Here is a 25000-nt window from a genome sequence, read left to right on the forward strand (position 1 = left end):
GGGTGTGGAGGAGTGGGTGGGTGGAGTAGGAGAGTGGGTGTGGAGGAGTGGGTGGGTGGAGTAGGAGAGTGGGTGTGGAGGAGTGGGTGGGTGGAGTAGGAGAGTGGGTGTGGAGGAGTGGGTGGGTGGAGTATTGAAGTGAATGGGTGGAATGTAGTCACTGTTAGAGGGAAATATCAACCAGGAAAAAAAAAGGCATAAGAAAGTGAATGATAACTGTATATGTATCTGTGTATCGTTATCAATCCAAATTAGGTTCACTGGGGGACTGGATCTTGTACGTGGAAGGAGAGTGATGGCCAGAATTAACCCTTTCCTCATGCTGGGGAAGTATGAATAGAGAAGGAGGTATCTGTAGGTACTGTTGGAAGAGTGATGTGTGTGAAATTTGAAGTGTTGTATTGGCTGTGTATGTGTGTGTGTGTGTGTGTGTGTGTGTGTGTGTGTGTGTGTGTGTGTGACGTATGTATGTGTAGTATGAATGTATGTATGTATTTCGTGTGAAAATCAATTTAGCAGTAATGTCTGGTTTGTCAGTATACGAGAATAGCTATTAACACACAGACTCTCTCTCTCTCTCTCTCTCTCTCTCTCTCTCTCTCTCTCTCTCTCTCTCTCTCTCTCTCTCTCTCTCCCATCGCTTAAAATACTGTCAATACTTCTTGCGTCTTTCCCAGTCTTTCCTCATTTCTCCTCTTGCAACTTCACTCCTCCGTCTAATCCTTGCTCACCTCTGTCCTCATCTTTTCTTCCATCCCTCCTTCAGTCCTTTCTTTCTCTCTCCTCTTTCCTCCCAACTCTTCCTCAGTCCTCTTAATCTTTCCTATATTCTTCCGGTTCCCACTCTTCGCCCTTTCCTCATTTTCTCTCTGACTTCTTCTTTTCCTCTCATTTTTCCTCTTTCTTTCCCCCTCCTTTCCTTCATTTCTGTTTCTTTCTTCTTCATTTCCTCTTGCCTGCCCTCTTCTTTTCTCCTTCTCCACATTAATTTCTCCGTTTCTCTCGTACACTTCCACTCACTCATTTCTTTCCCGCTCTCTGTCTTCGTCTGCTTCAGTCCTAGCATCTTGTTTATTTTCATTTCCTTTTGCCTTTCCTCTTCCTTTCTTTCGTCCCTCCTTTCTTACTTTCTTATTTCTTCATCCTCCCACACCCCTCCCTTCTTTCCTTCCTCCCCACATCACCCCCACTTTTCACCCCATCCCCTCCCACCTTACTTCCCTTCTTCCTTCATCTCTCCCCTCTTAGACCCCCTTCCCTTTCACCTCTCCCCTCATCCTCTCTCCCCTCACTATCCCCTCTCTAGATCCCCTCACACCTGCCTCTCCCCTCGCTGCTTTTTCTGGCTCCCTTTTCCCCTCAAATCTCTGTTTCTGGTTCCTCTCTTGCTTCATCTTCCTCCTTCTTGAACCTCCTTTCCCCTCACCTCTTCCTTCACGAATCCCCCTCCCCTCACCCCTCCCTTCCCGAACCCCCGTTCCTCCTCCCCGTCTTTACTTTCTCCCCTCTCTCACTTCCCTTTCCTCCTGTCTTCATTCTCCCCCTTCCCTCCCTTCTTCTCCTCCTCACCCCTCACCCCTCCCTTCCTGAATCTTCTCCCTTCACCTCGGCCTTTCTACCATAAAATAGCGTATTGAAATATGAATATTGAACCACCCTCAGTTTTAGTCTCTCTCTCTCTCTCTCTCTCTCTCTCTCTCTCTCTCTCTCTCTCTCTCTCTCTCTCTCTCTCTCTCTCTCTCTTTCTCTCTCTCTCTCTCTCCAAAAATACTGTACATACATACACCCTCTCCTTTCTTCTCCTCTCCGCGTCTGTACCATATTCATCCTCCTGTTCCCATTTTCTATTCGCTTCCTGTGTTCGATATTGCAGCAACGTCTCTATCTTTATACATTTTTTCCTTCTATCCTCCTTGCCTAACTTCTTTCCTTCGTCTCTACCCTTATGGCGCCTTCCTTGCCTCCCTCCCTCCCTCCCTTCCTTCCTTCCTACCTAATATTTTCTCCTCTTTATTTTTCTGTCCTTCCACTGTCATGTACTCATTTCTTTTCCTCGTTCCGTCCACCTAATACTCCTTCGTTTCTTCCTTCCTTCTGCCCTCAGCTTTCCTTCTTTCCTTCCTTCCTCCTTTCACTCTTGCATCTTCCTTCTCTTTTCCACCATTTTTTTCCGACTTTTCTTCCCAGTTCCTTTATTCCGTCTTCTCGTCCACATTCACTTCTTCCTTCTTCACTTTCTAACATTCACCATCTTCTCCGTTCTATACTATTGTTTCTTCCCTTGTTTCCTTCCCACTTCCTCCACTTTTTTACCTTTTTCTTGCTTCCTCCATCTCCGCCTTACCTGTCGCCCTCGTCCTCTCTCTGACACCCCCCTCCCCTCTCTGACACCCCCCTCCCCCGTCGTCCCTCTCTTCTTCCTCCTCTTCCCATTCCCTTCATTCCTTCTTCTGTCAGCGCATGTCTCTCTATCCCTCTTTTTTCCTCTCTTTCTTTCTCTTTCCTCCGTCTTTCCCTTTCTTCCCCTCTCTTGGTCTTTGTTCTCCTCTGCTTTCCTTCTCCTTGTGTCTCTTTCTCGTCTCCCTGTCTTCCATATCCCTCCTTCACTCTCTCTCCTTCCTCCATTAGTTCATGTCTCCCGCATTTCTTCCTCTCTTTCTTTCTCCTCTTCCTCTTCCTCTCCCTGTCTTCCGCTTCCCTCCTTTTTCCCTTCTCCTTACCATGCTCTCAATGCCTGTGGGCTCAAGAACGAGTTATTGCTCTCTCTCTCTCTCTCTCTCTCTCTCTCTCTCTCTCTCTCTCTCTCTCTCATTCATATCTCCTTTCCCCTTTTTGTAAATTCATATGCTTTGTTAGCTCTCATCTATTATTATAATGGTGCTCCAGCCAGCATTACAAGTGTTCCCTTGGAGTTGTCGAGAAATCTCACCCTAAAACACCCGTGGCCATCTTCTTCCCTAATGGCCGTATTCATGAACTTTCCTAAGCCTAAGTCGTGTTTGTGTATGCTTTTCTCTTCACCCATACAAGAACCACCCATACAAGTACCAAACACGTCAGCACCAAAGTCTACTGAAAATTACTGTAAAATTAACTACCAAAGAAAAGTATCTCTGGCGATGTTTGATGACTATTGAGACGTGTTTATCGTAAGAACAAGCGCATCGCGTCCCTATCGGGCTGCTCAGATAAGATCTGTTTCCGGACAACGCTTCACCTTACTCGAAACCAATTATTTCTGTCTGGACGCAGGATCAAATGCTTAGCGGACCTGTCGGGCCTTTCAGCTATAAAACCAGCGGGAGCAATAATTACGGGGCAAAATACCCTTTTAGAAATCTTCAGTCGACATGAAATTGAAGCGGGCACATCTGAGACTCCATCGTTACCATACAGCCACGCTTCATCGAAATCCTTTTTTCGTTTTCAGTTGTTCTACACATACAGACAGACACACGCCCGGATTTATAGTGTTTGGGATGATGAGCAGAGATCCCTCGTGAATTCAGTACCAGAGTTGTCGCAGTCAGACTTCCTCCTTCCCGATACTTCAGAAGACAAACCTTCCAGAAAAATCCCAAACCCTCAAAAACTCGAGACAAGCATCATTACAGAAACCAAACACATCCCCTGCGGCCGTACACAGAAATGCCGTGGAAAACTTGAAAGTTGATTGGTGCTGTCATGTAGAGAGGAGGAGGTCGGATTGAGATGCTGAAGCCACAGTTATCCCGACATGTTTTTTTGTGTGGTGTAGAGTTAAGGTGCTTGAACCGGATATAGTCCGTAAGAGTTTAGTCCGAAGGATGGTTATATTTTCTCGCCGACGTAATGCCACTCAGGAGAGAGATGAGATGCCTAACCCGTGATCTTACGCTCTTGTGACGGGCAAGAAGGGTTGGGGAAAGCAAGAAGGTTGCAGTTTGCTTTCCTTTGTACTCCATTTGTACTCCCTACCAAATTCCCCACATTCATCCCTCCCCCCCTCTCGCTGCCTCCCTTTCACTTCCCTTATTGTCTACGTAAGTGGAGGTGTGGGCTGCATAGCGGATGACGTACTGATCGATGCAGAACGTCAGCCGCACCATCACGTGGATCACCGTAGCCAGACGCCTTCACCCACCCCTTCCCTTAATTCTCCCCCTCCCCCTTCGCTTCATTATTCTCCTCTCTGTCTCTCTTTCTTCGGCTTTCCCTCAGCTCCTTCCTTCTTTTTCTCCCTTTGGTATTTTATGCTAATTTATTTCCATCTCTCTTTTCCTTTCTTCCCAATACTCCTCATTCCTACTTTCTCTATTCGTCCTTACCTCCCATTCACAAATTTCTCTTCCCTGTTCCTCTCTCCCGCCTATCCTGCTCCTCCATCTTGCTCTCCCAATTTCCCCCTATCTCTCCTTTCTTACTTTACTGCTTTCCTTCCCTGTCTCTTTCTTCCCATATTTGCTTCCTCTCTTCTTTTCCTCTTTCCCCTTCCCGTCCAACCTACCCTTCTAACATAGCGTACCTCTTCCCACCGTGCTCCTCTTCCCCTTCCCTCCACTCACCGTGTTATCTATGCCAGTGGAGGTTTGTGCTGCCTGGCGGGTGACGTACTGGTCGATGTAGAGCGTCAGCCTCACCATCACCTGGATCACCATGGCCACAAACAGATTCAGATGCATGCGAGTACGGTTGTTGCGCAGGGACCTGGGGATGAGAGGGGTGTTAGAGGGAAGAGTTAGGGTGAGAAGGGGAGTTGGGGGTTACAGGGGGAGTGTAGTAAAAGGTAGGGGTGTACTGTATGAGTAGAGGAATGTTGGGTCGATACTGATGAATGAGAAGTGAGAGATAGAGATTAGTAGAGAAAGGGGAGGAGTAGCTTAGAAATTAAAAACTAACGGAAGCAGCCACTAAATGAACATGTGAAGCATATATATATATATATATATATATATATATATATATATATATATATATATATATATATATGTTGCTGTGGTTTGGGCATATGGAGAGAGTGGTTGAAGAGCGATTGGTGAAAAAGATAACTGGATCTGATGTGAGAGGTGTAAGGCGGAGAGGTAGACCGCGAATAGGATTAATGGACAGTGGGGAGAGAGCGTTAGATGCGGGAGGGATGTCTGTAGAGCAAGGGGGAGTGGTTGCGCGTGATAGGGATGAATGGAAAGAAATTATGAATGCATAAATAGTGACGCGGCCCCGATGGAATGTTCTCCCACATCTGGTCTAATCAGCTGATCGGGTCAGGTGCGGGGAAGGGGATGGGTCCATTATTATGTGGCAGGGGTAAACCAGCTCTGCTGCCGGGCCCTGCTACGAATGTCGCTGGATTGCACTGCGCAGTTGACCCTTCTGCAGTGTGGTGCGGTGAGGAGCGATCCTCTCTCCCCTTACAAGAAAAGATACGAGTAATGTGTGTGTATGGATGAGTATTTTGGTGAGTGTGTAGCCCTATCTTGGCGACCCCCCGTTAGATGGGAAACAGCCTAGGTATATACCTGTAGATAGATAGATATCTAATGCAATGAATCGGCTAAACTTACACTTTTTCTTTTTAACCAAGTGTATTAATAGACATAATGACTGTTATGCCCCGGAAACGAAATACACTTTACCTTCTTAAGTGCTTTGAGGATAGTTAGTTGGAAGCAAAATTACTAGCTAATGAAGATGTTATGAGACTTTACTTCCATATTCAGTCAACGAAAAACAAGCATAAGGCAGTTTAGTGTACAGCAGCAGAAGTTGAAACCTTTTAGAAGACGGGAACAACTCCAGAGCGAGTAGTTCAACATTCTGTAAACCAGTTAGAGAAACTGACGAAGTAGTGGAAGCTCTTGAGAAACAAAAATTACAGAAGACGGATGTACAGTACATGACAAGAAAGAAGATGAGTTAAAACCCTACTTCAGTAACCTGTTTGATGTCGCTCATCAAGATGATATATACTGCTGTTAACAGTTGAGGAGGATAAAGCACTCCTACTAGCACAAAGAGAGAAAGGGAATGAGGGATCCAGTGTTGGAATTAATGACTCTAATTAAGAAGGGAGAGGAAGTTACAAAAAAAGCAGGTTTTATACAATACAGTAAATTGAAGAAACTAAGTGAAATAAACATTCAGGAAGTAGACAGAAACATTATCTTGGATTTTTCTTCGTCTTCATCATCTGGAGACAGCACAGATTCTGAGGCCGAAGATGCTGTTGGAGTGCTTAAGCTTTCACTATCCCCACAACAGAGGGGACGCAAGAATATTCTTCATCCAGATGTTCTTTTATCGGTGGACCAACACACACACACACACACACACACACACACAGACTGGTGAGAAGGAAAAATCAGTAATGCGAGAGAGAGAGAGAGAGAGAGAGAGAGAGAATGGTGAATATGAAAAATCAGCCATGAGTCAAGTAGCTCAAAGAAGGGACGGTGATAAAAATTATGAAACGGGAAAGTAGAAAAGCGTTTGAAACTTTTCCAAAAATAACGAACGCTGACGCATTTTTCTATCATTTTTCCTCATAAAATCTTTTCTTGCCTGTCTCTAAAAAAATGTTATGTCGGAATATTTAAGCTTCATTTTTGGTCTTTGACATCTTGAACATGGGAAAAGAAGTGGCAGGTGAGTGGTGTGTGTGTGTGTAAGAATGGAGCAAGAAAGTAATGAACGAGGAGTTAAGTGAGTGTACAAGAGTAAGTGTTAGGTGAGTAAAATAGATATCTGTGGAGTAGGAATGAGTGGATTGGGTGAGTGGAGAAGTGGATGAGAGGGGTGCAGTGGAATGGAAGGTGAGTGGACTGGAATGGAGTGGAGGGTGAGTGGAGTGGAGGGTGAATTGAAAGTGAATGGAGTGGAATGGTGAGTGGAGAGATGGATGAATGGAATGGAGTGGAGGGCGAGTGAAGCGGGTGAGTGGAGAGTTGGATGAGTGGGGTGGAATGGAGGGTGAGTGGAGTGGAGAGAGAACTGTCATGATAGGAGAGGGGGAAATTTGTCATGGGAGACGAGAACCTGCCCAGTTAATACAATAATCCGGTTAACTAATTCAGTGTGTGTGTGTGTGTGTGTGTGTGTGTGTGTGTGTGTGTGTGTCTTTCTCTCTCTCTGTCATGTCCACACAGAAGTTGCAGCAGTAGTAATACACAAATTTCACCTATATTGCCCAATGATTAAAAAAAAAAAAAAAAAACTGGTAAGAAACACACACACACACAGTCAAATCAATTAAGATCATGATGCTCCCTTCGTCCACGCCGACGTTCTCCTTGAAGTCTACCAAGATCCGGATTCCAGTTAATTTTTCGCCCTCATTCTCTTCATCCTCACACGTACCCATATCCCAGTATTATATGTGATAGTCAGGATCCAGACACAGGAGAAGGGGAAGCACTGGTCCAAGAGAAGCTGTGATCAGAATTTCCAGCATAATGGGATCAGGGTCAGGTTTGCAAGGTGTCACGAATCAATTCGCGACATTTCCCTTTTGTGAGAAGCCACGAACTATTAGTGGAAAACTCACTGTGTATCGCTCAGCTAACCGTTTCTCCCTCCATTTCGGGGTATACTTTTCAAAACATTCGTCACTGTTTTCAAAAGTGACCGATTTAATGCACTTCACTAAGTGCTGTACTGAGCGATACTATTGTTCTTTATTGTTCGCCTCTGCTTGCCTCTGACCGTTAGAAAATGCGGCCTAGTGCTCCGCTTTTCTTTCCCACGACTTGGGCAGTCTAGTTGTTGCTCTGACGGAGAGAGGTCCTGTGCTCCAGAAGTGCGAGAGAAGAGGTCCCTAGCACTCAGACTCCACTGAGACAGTTTCTCCAAACTCCCACCCCCGGGTGATACACAGCATTCATCGACCGGTATTTCCTTTTTGTAATCCTAGTTTAAGAGTTTAATTAAGGTTTTTTTCCTAGGCGTAAGTATTTAGCTTTTGTGTGAGTGAGTGAGTGCGTCTCATTGATTTGATTTGAAATGTAACGTTAAATTTATTTTTTTTGTAATCAATAAATTTAACAGTTCTTTTTCTTGAGCTTAATGTAAAGTAAAATCTTGTTTCATTTCTCCAAATTAAGCTTATTTTCCATATAGCTCCTAGCTTGCATAAACGTTTTACTATTCATAACTGGTACTTAGACCAGTCTTGTTGTATTAACTTAAAATCCGTTGTGCCAGATAGGAGTTAATGCATCAGCAAGGACCTGATATTATTATTAGTATTAGTTATTTATTGTCAGGGGTGAAGTAACTTTCTCCAGAGGCTAACAGTACTAATTCAGCATTTGTGAGTAATTAGTCTCTGCTGTGTACTGTCGAGAAAGTTTATAAATTCTCGTTCTTAGAGAATCGTAGCAAGTCAGCGTAAAGTAATCGTTGCTTGATGTAGCAAGACAATCATTGTCCTTGCTCTTCAATATTATTGAATATTAATATCAATTTAAAAAATATTTAAGCATTTATTATAAAAACACAGCGATATTTTAAAAACCCCGTGACACAAGGCTTCTGTTAACTTGGTTTTCAGGTGGTACGAAGTCAACTTAAAGAAAAGGCATATTAATCGTATCTTTGTGGGATAGGACTGAGAATTTCTGAAGGCGTGAAGGATATGGTGTTGGATATGTGGTCTGTTTCCCTGTTTATTGTTTCTTCTGCGTCTCTGCTATCCTTTTCCTATTTCTGGATCCTACCCATCCCACTAACATAATTGTGGAAACTTGGAGTACGGTGATGGTGGTGGTGGTGATGATGATGATGATGATGATTCTGTCATTCGCCTCTTTGTCATTTTTCTCTTTTTTTTACTCTCCTTCCTGTCCCGCTCCTGCTGTTCACTTCTCAATATATCCCATAATTCTTCTCTAATTTCTTATGATTCTCCACTCATGCTCTGGCCCTTTCTCCTCTTTCTTACAATTCATTTTTTGTTTTTCCTATCATCCCATTACCATATGTCCTCTGTCTTGCCTTCCTCTCTCCTCTTTTTCTTTACAACATCTCTCTCTTACTTTCTCACCATTCTCCTGTCTTCCTCTCCTTCCATTACTCTCCCTGTTATTTCTTGCCATTCTCTTCTTCTCCCATTAATCTCCATTCATCATCTTTTACTCTCTGACTATCTTATACTTTTTTCCTTCATGTCCCGCCTTCACCTTTCTCTTCACTCCCAGCCATTTTATCTTCCTCCTCCTCCTCCTCTCTTGTCATGCCCCCTTCCCCCCGGACAAGGTTGGCACAGCTATCTTGATACCTCTGCCAGCCACGGCGAGCCAGGAAAAAGATTTAGGAAAAGTCTTGCTACAGAAGAGTGAGGTGGGTCAGCAGCGTGCGTGTGGGGAGGGGGGGTGTATTTTGTAGGTCTGTGTTAGTATGTATGTCGAGGTGGGTGTATCCTGGCTCCCTTGCTAACTTGAAGACGAGGTGTCATAGTACCCTAGAGCAATTAAAGGGAAAGATAAAAGAGAGAGAGAGAAATATCAAACGCATGACCAGTACAGTGGGCTTCAAAGATCATTCAAGCATCATTTAAGTCACCGAAATCCTGGCGTCATCTCACAGGCAGCCATCACATTTGCGCAATATTTTTTTTCTTCAGAGAGAGAGAGAGAGAGACAGGAGGTATTTTTGGCCACTTCACAACCACAACCACAGCCACATCTCCCCTTAATATAAAGAGACAGACACAGTTTCGCTTTATACCTCAATGAGAGAGAGAGAGAGAGAGAGCAGGAGATGGTATGACAATGGGTCTCGGAAGTCATGAGCTTCTGGAAAAAAAGCTCAACAGGATTTATGTTTCAAGAATATCACGTGCGTCGCTTTTTTTTTTTTTTTTTTCGCGGTCTCCCCTCATATTTTAAAAGGGCCTTGTTAGAGGATAAAAGGTCAGAAGTTTTTATTCGTGGGTAACAAGAGCGGACATCGGTATAAGAAAAGTGAGGGGAGAGAGAGAGAGAGAGTGTTTGAGAAAGTGTTAAAATTGGGGATGAACGAAACAGGAAGAGAAACGAAAATAGAGAGAGGGCCACAGAACGGAAAAGAAATATGAAAGGAAGAGTGAGACAAAAGGGCAGCATAAAAAGATACAGAGGAGAGAAAAAGACACCCGGAAATAAAGCAAGAAGACGTAAGAAAAATTTGCAGAGAGGAGGAAGAACAGGAAAGATGTATAAAAATAGAAATGAGGGTGGACAGAGGAGGTTAGCAAGCCAAAGATTAGGGAGGATCAGCGAGAGAGAGAGAGGGAGAGAGAGAGAGAGAGGGGAGAGTGGGGGAGAGAGATAAAAGAAAAGGAGGTATAGAAGTGAAAGCAGGGATGAGGTAATGGGAAAGGGAATAAGTGGAGAAAATATGGAGGAGGAGGGAAGGAGAGGAGAGAGAGGAAGATAAAAATGTAAAAACAGAGAGAAAAGAAGATAAGGTGCAAGGAGGAGGGGAGGAGGGAATGAAAGCGCGGGGAAGGAAGGAAGTCGTGATGGATTGATGGAGTACTGGATAGTAGGAGGAGGAGGAGAGTCCCCCCGAGAAAAGGGCAGAAGTGAAGAGAAAATGAAGCAAAAACAGGATGAAAGAAGAGGAGAAGGAGAAGGAGAAGGGGGAAGAAAAGATGAGAAGGAAGAGAAGAAGGAGTAAGAAAAAGATAACAGGAGAGGATGAAGGTTGGAAAGGAGAGGAGGTACGAGTGAGATAAGGTGAAGAGGAAGATGATAAAAGAGGGGAACCGAAAGAAAAAGATAGTGGAGAGAGAGAGAGAGAGAGAGAGAGAAATGGAAGAGTTGGGGAAGAGAGCAAAAGGGTAGAAAGATAGTGAAGATGGAGAGATGGAGGAAAGAAGAAGAAAGGAGGAGAGGAGTTACATGAAGACACAGAAGGAAGTAAAAGTGGAGGAAGGAAGAGAAGGAGGAAGGAGGGAGACATTTATAGAGGAGACCAAGGAGATGGAGGAAAAGATGCATGGGGGAGGGATATGGGAGGGTGGGGGAGAGGTGGAGGGAGGAATTTAGATTGGGAGAAAGGGAGAAAAAATGAGGGAGGGAATGGGAATGAATGAAAGAGGGAAGGAGGGCGAAAGGAGGAGAGATATTAAAGAAGGGAGGGAAAGAGATGAAAAAAGACGAACGAAAACTGGAAAGAAGGACAAAGGAAAGAGAAACATATGATGCCGGGAGGAGGAAGGAAGGCAAGATTAATGATGGAGGGAAGGAGAAGGAATGAGAGATAAGCAAAATGGGAAAGGAAGGAGGGAGGAGAGAGATCTGAAGCAGGGAGAGAGAACGGGGGAGAAGTGAATGAAGGAGGGAAGGAAAAGACGAGAAATGAATGGAGGAAGGAAGGAGAAATAATGGAAGAAAAAGGGACAGAAAAACTTGGGGAGAAAAAACAAGTGGAGGAGTGAAGGAAAAGATGAATGAAACAGGAGGAGAATGAAGGTTGTGAATGAAAGAGAGTGATGGGGGAGAGATGAATGAAGGAGGAAAGAGGGAGGGAAGGAGAAGGAGAGATTAGGAAGGGAGAGGAAAAAGGCAAACGGAGAAGGAAGGAAGATGAATGAAGGAGTGAGAGCAAAAGATAAATGAGAGATGGATGAAGGAGACGATGAAGGAATGAGTGAGGGAAGAGATGAGGAAGAGAAGGGAAATAAAAGCATGATGGAGGGTAGAGATATAAAGGTAAAGGAGAAGCATGAATGAAAGAGGTATTAGGGAGATGAGTGTGTGGGAGCAGGTATAAAGAGAGAGAGAGAGAGAGAGAGAGAGAGAGTAATGGTCTTGCAAGGTCAGGGTCGATGAAGGGGGGGGGGTCAGGGGGAGCGTCAGTTGAAAGGCAGAGTGACAGCAAAGTTAGACAGGGAGAGTGACAGGAATCAGGTGGCGACGGGTGAGATGAACCACCCTGTCTGAAAGGAGGAGGGGGAAGTGAACTGACAGCATGGGGGTAAATTGACAGAAGAGAAACAGAACAAAAGATATGACAGACAGGAGAGAGAGAATCTGAGAGCAACTGACAGAAAAAGAAGGTTTGATGCTTGAGGAGGAAGAGGGGGGGGGGGAGACTGACAGCTCGTTGGTAAATTGACAGAGCAGACACAGAACAAAAGATAGGATTGACAGGAGAGAGATAAACCGAGACAGAAGAAAAAATTAATTGGCAAAAAATAGAAAGAGCAAAAGAGATGGCTTGGATTAAACACTGAAGAGGAAACAAAGAAGAGAAAAGAGGGTTGACAGGATAAAGTTAGAGCTGCATAAATAGAGACAAAGATACACAAGGCAGGGAATAAAAAAAGAGGAATGAAAATCAGGAAGAAAAAGAAGAAAGGATAGGTTTGAGTTACGGAATAAGTAATAAGGGAACGGAAGGATAGGTAGATGGGAGAAAGGCAGTCACAGATGCAATAATAATAATAATAATAATAATAATAATAATAATAATAATAACCATCATCATCATTATCATCATCCTGACCCTTAAAGATGGGATGAGGTAGGAGCCACACACACGGAAAGAGAAAGTACGGGAGCTCATACATTAAACTGTTTATTCATTCCTTCATAGATACACAGAATTATTCATGCATTCATACATTCACCAACCCACTCATTCATACCACTCATCTACATCTCTCTCTCTCTCTCTCTCTCTCTCTCTCTCTCTCTCTCTCTCTCTCACACACACACACACACACACACACACACACACACACACACACACACACACACACACACACACACACACACACACACACACACACACACACACACACACACACACACACACACACACATCCACCCCTCCCACCAACACTCACCCCAGCCCTCGTTCTCCCTTCCCCTCTCCCACCGTACCTGAAGTATGAGAAGATGGCCAGCGATGCGAGGACGGAGGCAAGGGAGAGGGAGAGGCCCACCGTCTCTATAACCCTGCTCACCTCGGCCACTTGCAGTTTCAGCTGTAGAGGGGAAAGAGAAGGGGGTCAGGTTAGGTAAGGTTAGGTAGAGGTAGATTAGATTGGTTTGGCTGTTCGATTAGACTGGATTAGGTTAGGAGTGGACAGAGAGGACGGTTGGGTGGGACGGCAGGGTTAGGAAAGACAGAAGGTAGGATGTTGTAGGCTACGGTGAAGAGCAGGTGGTATTGTAGGAACCAGCAGGGCAGAGTACGTAAGAATGGAATATGGTATGGGAGTGCTGGGCTGACTTGGGTATGTTTACGTAGGGTAGTTTAGGGCAGAATTGGGTATCTTTAGGTAGGTTAATGTAGGGCAGAACTGGGTATGTTTTAGGTGGGCTGTGTTACGAGATGTGAGAACAGGTCACTTTAGGCAGTTAACTTTATATAATCTTTTATTTATTTACTATTTCAAAGATTCGGGAGCATCTTAAGTATCAAGGCTTTCCGTCACTCTCTTCAGGTTTTACAGATCAGTGTGCTCAACTCCTATAGTATTTAGCGATACCCTGTATTCCCTAGTACTCCAACATGTATTTTTTTATTCATGCTATTGTGATGATATTATATAGCTTTAGGGAGACTTCTCAGAGTGGAGAATTATAATGGAGATCGATTTTAACCACTTCATTAAGAGAGTGTCCCCAGTGTTGAAAGAAGTGTGATAATAATAAGAAAAATGAACATCGCATCCTCATAGGAAAGGTGTTTAGATACAGACAGAAGGTATAAGAGGGGATGAGAGAACGAGAGGCAGGTAAGAGAGAGGCTAAACAGAGTAAGGCAAAGTCAGGTGGCGTAAAGTTGTTGTTAGTGGAGGGGTAACTCTAGTGAGCATATCCTAGTTGCGTTCATTTGTAGCGCTGTGTTTAGGAGTCTTGTTAGCTGTTGATTTTACGCCTCTTCCGGCACTCGAATTGGCACGGAATAGAAATATTAAACTGATAGATAGATAGATATAGATAGATACGTAAATATAGGTAGATATTTACCTAGTGCTGTTTCCATTGACGGATAGATAGATAGATAGATTGTCAGATAGATAGACACATAAGTTGATCGAGCCACCTCCGTGCTAACACATCTATCGGCCCCGCACTACTAGACTCATCTATCTCCCTCAGCTTGGGCAGATAGATAAATAGATAGATAGAGAAGTAGATCGATACGTACACCCCAAGCCGACTCGCCTTACAAGATCCAACTATTCCCACTCCCACATTCCTCCCGGCCCTCGATAGATAGTAGGTAAACGGATAGATAAACAAAGAGGTAGACTGATAGATATAGCGAGAGATAGACAGTATATATGGCCAGTCGTATAGATAAGTAGATAGACAAAATAAAGGCAAAGAGATGCACAGAAATAGTCAAGAATATAGATAGCCCGAGACAGATGTATGAACGGAGTAGTAGAAAGACAGATCGACAGGTAGATAGAGGAGTAGATAGACAAACCGATGGATAGATAGATATATAAACGAATGCGCAGTTCGATAGATAGAGATGGGAAACCGATTGAGAGAGAGAAAAACAAGCATGTGAATAAGGAGAAACAAATAAGAAAGCAAACACATGAATAGATAGGTAGGTAGATGAATAGATAGATAGATAGATATTGATAGATTGGTAGGGTAACAGACAGACAGATAGATAGATAGCTGGATAGATAGATAGATACTTAGGAAGATAGATATAGATTAATTGATAGGTAGACAGACTAACAGACAGATAGATATAGATATATAGGTAGGTAGATAGATAGACAGACAGATAGATAGATAGATAGATAGATAGATGGACAGGTAGAGTAACGCACCCAGCTTTCCTCACAAGACCCAAGTATTTCATCTCCACATTCCTTTAGCCCTGCGATAGATAAACAAGCAGATAGATAATGAGGTAGATGGGCTGATAGATAAAGAAATAAGCACATACAGACAGACAGAGAAACAAACAGATCTTCAGGCAAATAGATACAAAGAGACAAATTGATCGATAAATAGACAGATCAGTACAGTAGATAGATAGGAAGGCGGTAGATGGAAAATAGATAGACAGACAAACGAATAGACACAGACAAGTAGACAGATAGATAGACAGGGAAACCAATATGCAGAGATAGATACAATTGATAGACAGACAAGGCCCAGCTCTTCCTATCCCTACTTAATGGCAGCTCTCGATAGACTGATAGACAGAAATAGATAGCTAGATAGATAGACAAATAGACAGAAAGACAGACATGTATAAACCGATGAAGAGACAGACATATAAACATTTTCACAGCAGATAGCCAGACATGTAGATAAATAGATGGATAGATAGATAGATAGAAGGAAAAGTATACAAGTAGGTTAAAAGACAAGGCCAACTCCTCCCAAGGTAGCATTCGTAGTCCCTCGAGAGACAGACGAATAGATAGACAGGCAGATGGATAGATAGAAAATAGATGGGTAGATAGATAAACAAGCCGTCCACATACTTGAAGCTGCCCCATGTAAGGAAGACAGATAGACGAAAAGACAGACAGACAGACAGAAAATTAGGTATAGATAGATAGATAGACTGACAGACATATTTACGGACAGACACTGGGACGGACATATGGGATAGATAAATAGATAGATGGACAGATAGATAGACAGGTAGGTAGATAGATAAACAGCTCTATCTCCTTTGCATGCTTCAGCTCTCCAGTGTTTCCACAGCTCCCTCATGTTAGTACAATACCTCAGCTAGTCAGGCAGAATAGATAGCTACACAGATAGATAAATGGATAGATAGATAGATAGACTCCAAGCTAGACAGATATCGGAAAATATAAATAGATAGATAGATTGATAAACTCCAAGATAGACATACTGATAGATAGATTGACATAGTCAGAGAGAGAGCGATGAACTAGATAGACAGATAGGTAGATAATCAAACCCCAGTTCTGCCTCACATTCCTTCTGCTCCTCGATAGATAAGTAGACAGAAAGGCAATTAGACAGCAATCCAGAACAGGCTTCAGTAGACAGACAGACAAAGACAAAGCCAGTTAGACAGACAAAAGGACAAGTAGCTAAGCACAGACAGACAGACGGGAAAGCTGACAGATAGACAGATAAATACACTGGACGGACGAAAAAAAATAGATAGAGCCAGATAGATAGGTAGATAGACAAATACCTAGACAGAAAAAGACCAGACAGAATCAAAGGTAGTTACAACCCGACAGACAGACAGACACATAGATAGATAGATAGATAGATAGAAAATAGGCAGGTAGACAGATATAACAAAGCCTTCCACATTCCTAAAGCTGCCCTATATTAACATAAAGCCCAAGCCAGCTTTACCTGGCCACACAATACTATGGAATGAAGGGCTGGCATGAAGCACCGGATGAAGGACGAAAATGACCTTCAGGGCTTCAGTACGGGGACGTCATTTAGGTTTCCTCTTCAGTACGGTGACGTCATTAATGTTTCTTCTTCAATACGGTGACGTCATTAATGTTTCCTCTTCAGTACGTGACGTCATTTAGATTTCCTCCAATACTGTCACGTTATATTTTCTCCTTCGATATGGTGACGTCATGTTTTGTTTACTTTGGTGACGTCATTTGTTTGTAATACTGTATAGTGACGTCATTGATTACCCGTTTCTTTTCTTTTTTCTTTCTTATTTTTTCTTTTTTTCCTTAAGTCACATTCCAGAGAGTCCTTAGGAACTTTTGATCTTGGAGTCTCTTGATATCTCTTACTGATTTCCTCGCAAAGTTTGCATCACACACACACACACACACACACACACACACACACACACACACACACACACACACACACACACACACACACACACACACACACACACACACACACACACACACACACACACACACACACACACACACACACACACACACACACACACACACACACACACACACACACACACACACACACACACACACACCTTTAGTCCAGAAAGCATTGGAAGCAAGATCTTTCAGTAAAATATACCCCACCTATTTCATATAAAATGGAGGGCCATGTTTCATCCTCCTCCTCCCACCCCAAATCCCCACCTGAAAATTGTACACCTGAGTCCTGGCCATTAATACATCCTAAAATACTGATTCTGATTACTGGCTCTTAAAGTATACAGTTCTCCAAATACTAATTCTGTGTTCCATCTGTAATGTCTGTGTTCCATCTGTAATATCTGTGTTCCATCTGTAATATCTGTGTTCCATCTGTAATATATGTGTTCCATCTGTAATATGTGTGCTCCATCTGTAATATCTATCATCATTCTGACTTTTTTTTTTTTCCATATCACCTATGGATAGAGTAAGGACACATACCGGCATTTGTACCCAAACAGAAAAATACTCGAACTATAGTGCGAACAAATCTTAAAATATTACGTATGAGTATGATGGGTATGCTCTTAAAATACACCGGCAAGAATCTCACATACGTAACACTGAATCTGAGTTCATGCCTTAAATATATGCATCCTTCAGTACTGATTATGAGATCCCTAAAATAAGTCAGTCAGGAAATATTGACTTTGATATCTGCCCTTAAAATATATAAATCTTGGTCCTAAAATATATAAATCCTATCATGATTTGTGTGAGTTCTGTCCAAACACTATATACGAGTACATTTTATAACAGTGAGTCAGGGTTTATGCCTACATCCTATAACACTACAGCTGAGTCTGGCCTTCATCCCTTCGTTGTGGTGAATTGTCAACGTTCACTCATGCTCCTGACAGACGATTTTATTCAGTTTATAAGAGCTGCCTGGTAGTGGAGATGTTAATGATTTCTTATTCTAACCCCACAGTTATAAAAAAATAATCTTAGCCTGAACAAAATTGTCTGGTGAAAGCGAGTGCACAGAAAAAAAGTCACCCAAGTTTTCATAGTCGATTCTGGCTTTAAAATACGAAAAATCAAAAGTTTGCCCGAAAATTCACACCTATGTATTTTCAAATCCCAGCTAAAACATATTCATCAGGCGGGCGTTGAAGGTAAATCAATGGGAATGAGACGTAACGCAATTAACGCCCCACGTCAACGCCGGGTAATTTGCGTAAACAAAACAGTGCTACGAGTACGGACGGGAGCTGATGGTCTTGTATTTCTGTTTTGCTGGAATGTATTGTGTGACAGATTTTGCAGTCTCGTAAACTATGGTCGTGGAAAAGAAATGCAATAGTTCCTGTTAAGAAAAATATAAATAAAATAGAGAGGGTGTGGGAGTACCGTACGTTATATCTATGTATCTATATATAGCCAGACGCCATAATTCCGTAAGGGGTGACCGTTTGCCTTTGAGCTAGTTATTTTGCGGAGAGGGACACTAACCCTCCGCCAACCCAATTGTTGACATCTAGTGAACACGTGTGGGTTGGTTATATGGTTACCACCAGCGTTGTAAATGGTTTACTGGTTTACAGGAAACCATTAGGCTTGCCACTTAATGTAAAACCGCATGAAAAGGAAAGAGGAGTAATAAAAATTGACAGGAATGATGGCAGAAATAGGAAGAGAGGAAGGCAGACACAGAAAAAGAGTGATAGAGAAGAAGGAAGAAGTAGCCAGCACAACATCAAGTGAGTGGATGATGGTCGCCACTACCTACCACCATAGGTTACAAGTACTGTATACGGTACGTGTTATATATATATATATATATATATATATATATATATATATATATTGTAATCCAGCAGGGTTAATATAACCTAGTTTGAATAGCTTTCGGTAGTGAATACGCCTGACCTGAGTTAATGGTCTGACATTATTACGCCCCATATTTATTTTCAAAGCCCATAGAGTGCACTGATGCTAGAGTGTTAATTCGAGATAGGTATATGCATCAGCAAAAGCTATTCAGACTTGGTAATTTCAACCTTGATCGTTTATCTGTGGAAATATATATATATATATATATATATATATATATATATATATATATATATATATATATATATATATATATATATATATATATATATATATAAATCTTTGGATTGATTATTTGATATGGGGGTATTACAGACTCACAGACAGACATAAGATGAAAAGGACAGACAAACAAGTAACGTAGAACCACACAAGAAGGCAGACATGTGGAAAGAGATAAAAACTAAGGGAGAGAGAGAGAGAGAGAGAGAGAGAGAGAGAGAGACAGACAGACAGACAGACAGACAGACAGACAGACAGAAATAAAATTACAAAGAAACAGGCAGGCAGTCACGTAGATAGACAGAAAACTAACAAACAACCAGACCCGCCCCCCCCCCCCCCCCCCAAAAAAAAAAAAAAAAAAAAAGTAGAGTAATCCACATCAATTCAAAGGTTATTGGCCAGGCACGGGAGAGGGAGATTGACCGTAGGGGGGAAAAAGGATTGAAAAAAATACATTGCAGTTGATGCGTTGGCTAATGACTCTTGCTGCCAATTCGAACGAGCGAGTTACAGATTGGAATTAATGTGACTGAACCAACGTAACTGAAATATTGTTGGCCAGGACGCACGGTTAAATGATTTTTTTATTGGTTCAGTCATGTCAATAAATGCATTCAGTTATTTGATACGGTAGTGTAATATAAGGATTTTTTTTTCTTCGCTTTTTAATCGTCGTTGTCATCATCGTCATGGCAGTATTATCTCCTTTACTTATTCATCATCATCATCGTCGTCATCATCATCAGTCATCATATCATCATCATCATCATCATGGCAGCTTTTATTTTTTTCTCATCATCATCATCATCTTTCCTCACACTTCAGGACAGGGTGAGGTACACTCCAGAAAACAAGGGCATAAAAAGAACGAAAGGGAAGAACCATCAATATCATGCTGACTGCGTGAGTTGGGCCACACATTCATTAACACACTAATCAAGCTCCCGGAATCCTTGCATCATCTCACATGCTTAACCATTGGCACCTACCCTTTTTGGTACTTTCTTCATTGATGCGCCTCCTTCGATCATGTCAGAAATATAGTGTGTGTGTGTGTGTGTGTGTGTGTGTGTGTGTGTGTGTGTGTGTGTGTGTGTGTCATTGGAGCCACCATATTCCTTCTCTTCTCCTTAACCCATTCATGATCACGACAACTCTGCTGTTATATTCCTGCTAACGCCCGACGGTTTTATTCAGTTGGGAGTGAGTCATAGGAGCCCGAGAGAATTGATACCGTCCATGATAACCCGCTCGTGATCCCGACAGCTCTAGTATTCTATTCCTTCTGGTGTACGGGTGATTTTTTCCATTTTAGCAGCGACAGACAGACAGACAGAAAATGAGTAAATAAAACAGCATCCGTTACTGTAGGCAGCATTTTTTTTTTTATCTTATCTGCATAACTGAATTAACTTTTTTCTTTTCACAGCTAGCGGTTATAAACGTGGATGTTCCTTTGTAATTCATTGTCCCTTCCGAGTAATGACATTGCTTTTTATGTTTACGGCTGTTTTTGTTGGCCTCGCACACCACACAATCGCGTCATCCGTGAAATTACATTCCATAAAGTTCTGCTTACCGTACAGTGTCACTACTAAACGTTTTTTTCCTTTAAGCTTTTTCAAATACCTATACGCAAGTCATTAAATTACTTCATATCCATCCATGCCATCCATCATCCAATCCTACGTTGCCCCATGAGGAGCGTAGGAGCCCGGGGCTAGGGAAGTTGGTCCTGACATTTAAGATGAGTGACCAGCCTCACTCATCCCTCAGTGGCATTATGTGAGCAATAACCCCAACAAACCCCTTGGATATAAACCTTCACTGGCTCAGTCCGATTGGAGCGCCATAATTACCCACTAAACTACCAGGCGCCATAATTTGGTTACGAAGTATATGGTTACCACCCAGCGTAGTAAATGGTTTCCTGCTGTACAGGAAACAATTCGGCATGTCATTCAGTGCTGAATCACAGGCAGAAGGAAGAGGAAAGAATGAAGGACAAAAGAAGGAGTGTAAAGTCACTCGTAGGCAGGAGAACGTGGAAAGACTGAAATAAAGACAGAAGAGGAAGGAAGGATTGGAGGGAGGAAAGGAAATGGCAGACACCCGAGAGCAGCACTACATCTAGTGAGTGGATGGTGAGCGCCCCCACCATCCACATTACTTCATATAATATGAATTATTATGATGTACATTATATATATCTTTGTACAGTATGTTTACCTGCTCGTATATATATATATATATATATATATATATATATATATATATATATATATATATATATATATATGTATATAGTGTAGATATAATACTCTGTACCTTCGTACACACATCGGAATCATCTCATAATTTGAGGTAGATCAGTTTTATAACACAATTTTCTTCTCTCTCTCTCTCTCTCTCTCTCTCTCTCTCTCTCTCTCTCTCTCTCTCTCTCTCTCTCTCTCTCTCTCTCTCTCTCTATATATATATATATCTATCTCTCTATATATATATATATTAATATATATAAATATATATATATATATATATATATATTTGTATATAGTGTAGTTATAATACTCTGTACCTTCGGACACACATCGGAATCATCTCATAATTTGAGGTAGATCAGTTTTATAACACAATTTTCTTTTATAGCTAGCACGCTCCTACATTTAAGTTTTATGTAGACTAAGTCATCCTTTTGTACTCTGAAGGTCAACACATGCCCACATTAATCTCGTATCCGTTAATTTAGTCTTTACTGAGTACAGGTATATTATTCAGCCAGTATTTGAAATTGGCTGTAATGCGCTCGTCCGATACTTCCAAAAATGTTAAGAAACAACGTAATTCTCCATACTGCTCGTCCTATGAAGGGTACTGCCAAAACAGTACAAGACTTAGCTAATAGTGCAATAGAAAATGAAGCATTAGTTATGGATTTTTTATTGCTAATGTCCCTTCTAAAGCTGAATAAACACTTCTGTAATGTACCCTTTATCTGTGTTATAATGATCCGATTTCTGAGTGTTTGTTAGTTTATGTGTTACCGTAACACAGCAAAAACGGTGCAACGTAGCGCAATTTTTGTTAGAACAAGGTACCGTTAAAATGCTCAAACTTGAAGAATAAAACAGTTTCCAGTCCAATCGGGGCACTGGTTTCCGAGTTATGACTCATTTCTGGCCTTTTGATATTGAGCGGAGGCCGCCGAAGGCGGCTTTTAAGCGAGTAATTATAAACTCAGTAAACATTAGGGCTACCTGAAATCCTGGCAGACTACTCAGTTTCTAAATCTGATAGTTTGGTAGGCTACTTGTCAAAGTTTACAAATTTCTAACCCTGCTACCACTCAATACAAACATTCTAAATTACCTTACTGGGAGAAACAGTATTCGTTCATCTATACGGCATGTTATTCTAATAAACCCTTCACTACGTTGACCTTTTTCTTTTTTGTTATGGATTGGACAGTTTCTTTTTAATCATCACTGATGGTTTTTTTCCGAGTATAATCACTGGGGGAGTCAGAAGATAAAACAGAAATTCGTCATTTCAGTCATAGTAACGATTCTCTCAGTTATTAAGACTCACTTGTTATTGCCCAAAATGAAATAACTCTGTACAACAATAAGAGGTGAAGGATGAATAACATTCCAACAATTATTAGTGTGCAGTGTAATCATGGTTTCATATGTACAGCAATATACCTCTCTTGTATCACAGTTTCATATATGCACCAGTATAGCCTAACCCTCATATATCACATAGTGTCCCATATACACCAGCACGCCTCACATATCTCCAGAGTTCCACATACGGTATGCATTAATAAAGCTTTTCATGTATGTCATACAACTTCATTCATTGCACCAGCTAATACATAAGCGAGCAGTACACTCTCTCTTACATTTTATTAGTTTCATATATATACACTGTTTTAACTTACCGGTATATATCACAAAGCTTGATATAAACGCCAGTACACCTCACTCACATGTATCACAAAGCCTCATATTTACACCAATACACCTCTCATGCACCACAGAGTTACACATACACGCCAGTACATCTCTCTCATCACAAACCCTCCCATGCACACCAGTACCTTTCTCTCATATAATTTTCACAAAGCCTCCCATACACACCAGTACACCTCTCTCATATAATTTTCACAGAGCCTCCCATACACATCAGTACACTTCTCTCATATGTCACAAAGCGTCCTACGGTGCAACAATAGCATCTCATTACACTGGTTATCAGAAATGTCTAAATGTTTTCTTCGATTTCCTCTACACATTATTGTCATTGATTACCCAGGTCGACCGTGTGGGTTGACCTGTTTCAGTGTGATGAATTTGGACTGTGTGTGTGTGTGTGTGTGTGTGTGTGTGTGTGTGTGTGTGTGTGTGTGTGTGTGTGTGTGTGTGTGTGTGTGTGTGTGTGTGTGTGTGTGTGTGTGTGTGTGTGTGTGTGTGTGTGTGTGTGTGTGTGTGGTGTGTGTTGTGTATATGTGTGTGTGTGTGTGTGTGTGTGTGTGTGTGTGTGTGTGTGTGTGTGTGTGTGTGTGTGTGTGTGTGTTTAAAAGAATAACCTTAAGTCGGTGGCCATAATCGATCATTTTATCTGCTGCCTACCGTAAACCATGCACTCTGTCTGTTGCCTGTTACACTATATTTTATCTATCTATCTATCTATCTATCTATCTCTCTATGGCAACCAGCAATCTACATATTCGCTCTATCTACGGGAAACTATGATTCTATCTATCGCAAACTGTGGCCCTTTTATTTTATCTGTCACATCTTATCTACGTATCTTTCACAGTTAACATTACTAACCCTCTCACGTTTTATCATGTGTACTCGCTCTAACCTTCGCAAATGTAATGTTCTGTCTATCTGTATCTATCTGTCCATCTGTGTATCTATTTATCTGTCTGTCTGTTTATCTGTCTATCTGTTTATATCTATCCATCTGTGTATTTATCTGTGTACATCCACTTAATCATCCATCCATCTATCAATCTTTCTATCTCCATCTATCTGTCAGTCTTTCCATCCACTCACCCATCCGTCCATGATCTGTCTATCTGTCTGTCTATTTGTCTGTCTGTCTATCTGTCTGTGTCTGTCTGTCTATCCATCTATCCATCTATATCTATCTATACGTCCGCCTTTGTCCATCCACTCATCCATCCATCCATCAGTCCATCCATCTGTCTATCTATCTATCCATCCATCTATCTATTACCCACACATTCCCCAAGCTCTGTTATCCTAGGCCCAGCACAACAAAGGCGTATTATCGGCATTCATTGAGCATTAATTCCCTATTGCTGTCTGAGGGCTGGGTTAGGTGAGGCAAGTGGCTTTGGACCTTATTGCATCCTGGCTTAACGGGGCTTCGTGGCGAGTGTCAGGTTAAGGCTGGGTTGATCTGGTGGGTTAGGTTAGGGTTTGTCTGGCTTGCTGGCTTGTGGTTGCCTGTCTCTCTTTTACGTTCTTATTTTGCTTTCACCGCATGATCTTATTACATCAACGCTCACTAAACGAGAAGGGATGTTGTTTGATTAGTGTGTGTGTGTGTGTGTGTGTGTGTGTGTGTGTGTGTGTGTGTGTGTGTGTGTGTGTGTGTGTGTGTGAACAACATAACTACAACAGTTCTGATCTGGTATGGACCAAACTTGATGGAAGAATTGAGGATCAGCCAAGGGTTTGACTTGTACTTTTTGGGAGCAATAGTCTTAAGGTCAGGGTCACAGGGCGAGGTTAACTTAAGCAGTTTAGGATAACGAAGATCACAGAGAAATGTTTAAGGTCATGGTCAGAAGGAAAGGTCAACTTGAACAGTTTAGATCCGATTTAGACCAAACTTGGTGGGAGTGTTAAGGGTTAAGTATAAATGAAATCTTTAGGTTTTTAAATCAATCGGTCAGAGGTCAAGGTCACAAAGCAAAGTCTAATGTTGGGCGTGGGTATTGCACTTATTGATTGCTCTTTCTAGTTTGTTCTGTGTATCTCTTTCACTTTTGTATCTTTTCGATCACTTCATCTCATCTGTTAGTCCACTTGC

At 42.0% G+C, this 25000-nt stretch overlaps 1 protein-coding gene across 1 annotated transcript in view; it reads right to left on the reverse strand.

Moving 5' to 3' along the window:
- LOC145414848 (PDF receptor-like) overlaps positions 1 to 25000 on the reverse strand; it is a 180560-nt gene that overhangs the window by 44920 nt on the left and 110640 nt on the right. Inside the window, exons 4-5 of the mRNA XM_080284270.1 lie at positions 12849 to 12952; positions 4545 to 4686 (exon numbers count right to left, since the gene is read on the reverse strand). Coding sequence (XP_080140396.1) covers positions 4545 to 4686; positions 12849 to 12952 — 246 coding nt within the window. The remainder of the gene's footprint in view (positions 1 to 4544; positions 4687 to 12848; positions 12953 to 25000) is intronic.

This window comes from Coenobita brevimanus, chromosome 101 (assembly GCF_032717465.1).
Source record: "Coenobita brevimanus isolate Jiangsu-jjx chromosome 101, ASM3271746v2, whole genome shotgun sequence".
Taxonomy (NCBI): Eukaryota; Metazoa; Arthropoda; class Malacostraca; order Decapoda; family Coenobitidae; genus Coenobita; species Coenobita brevimanus.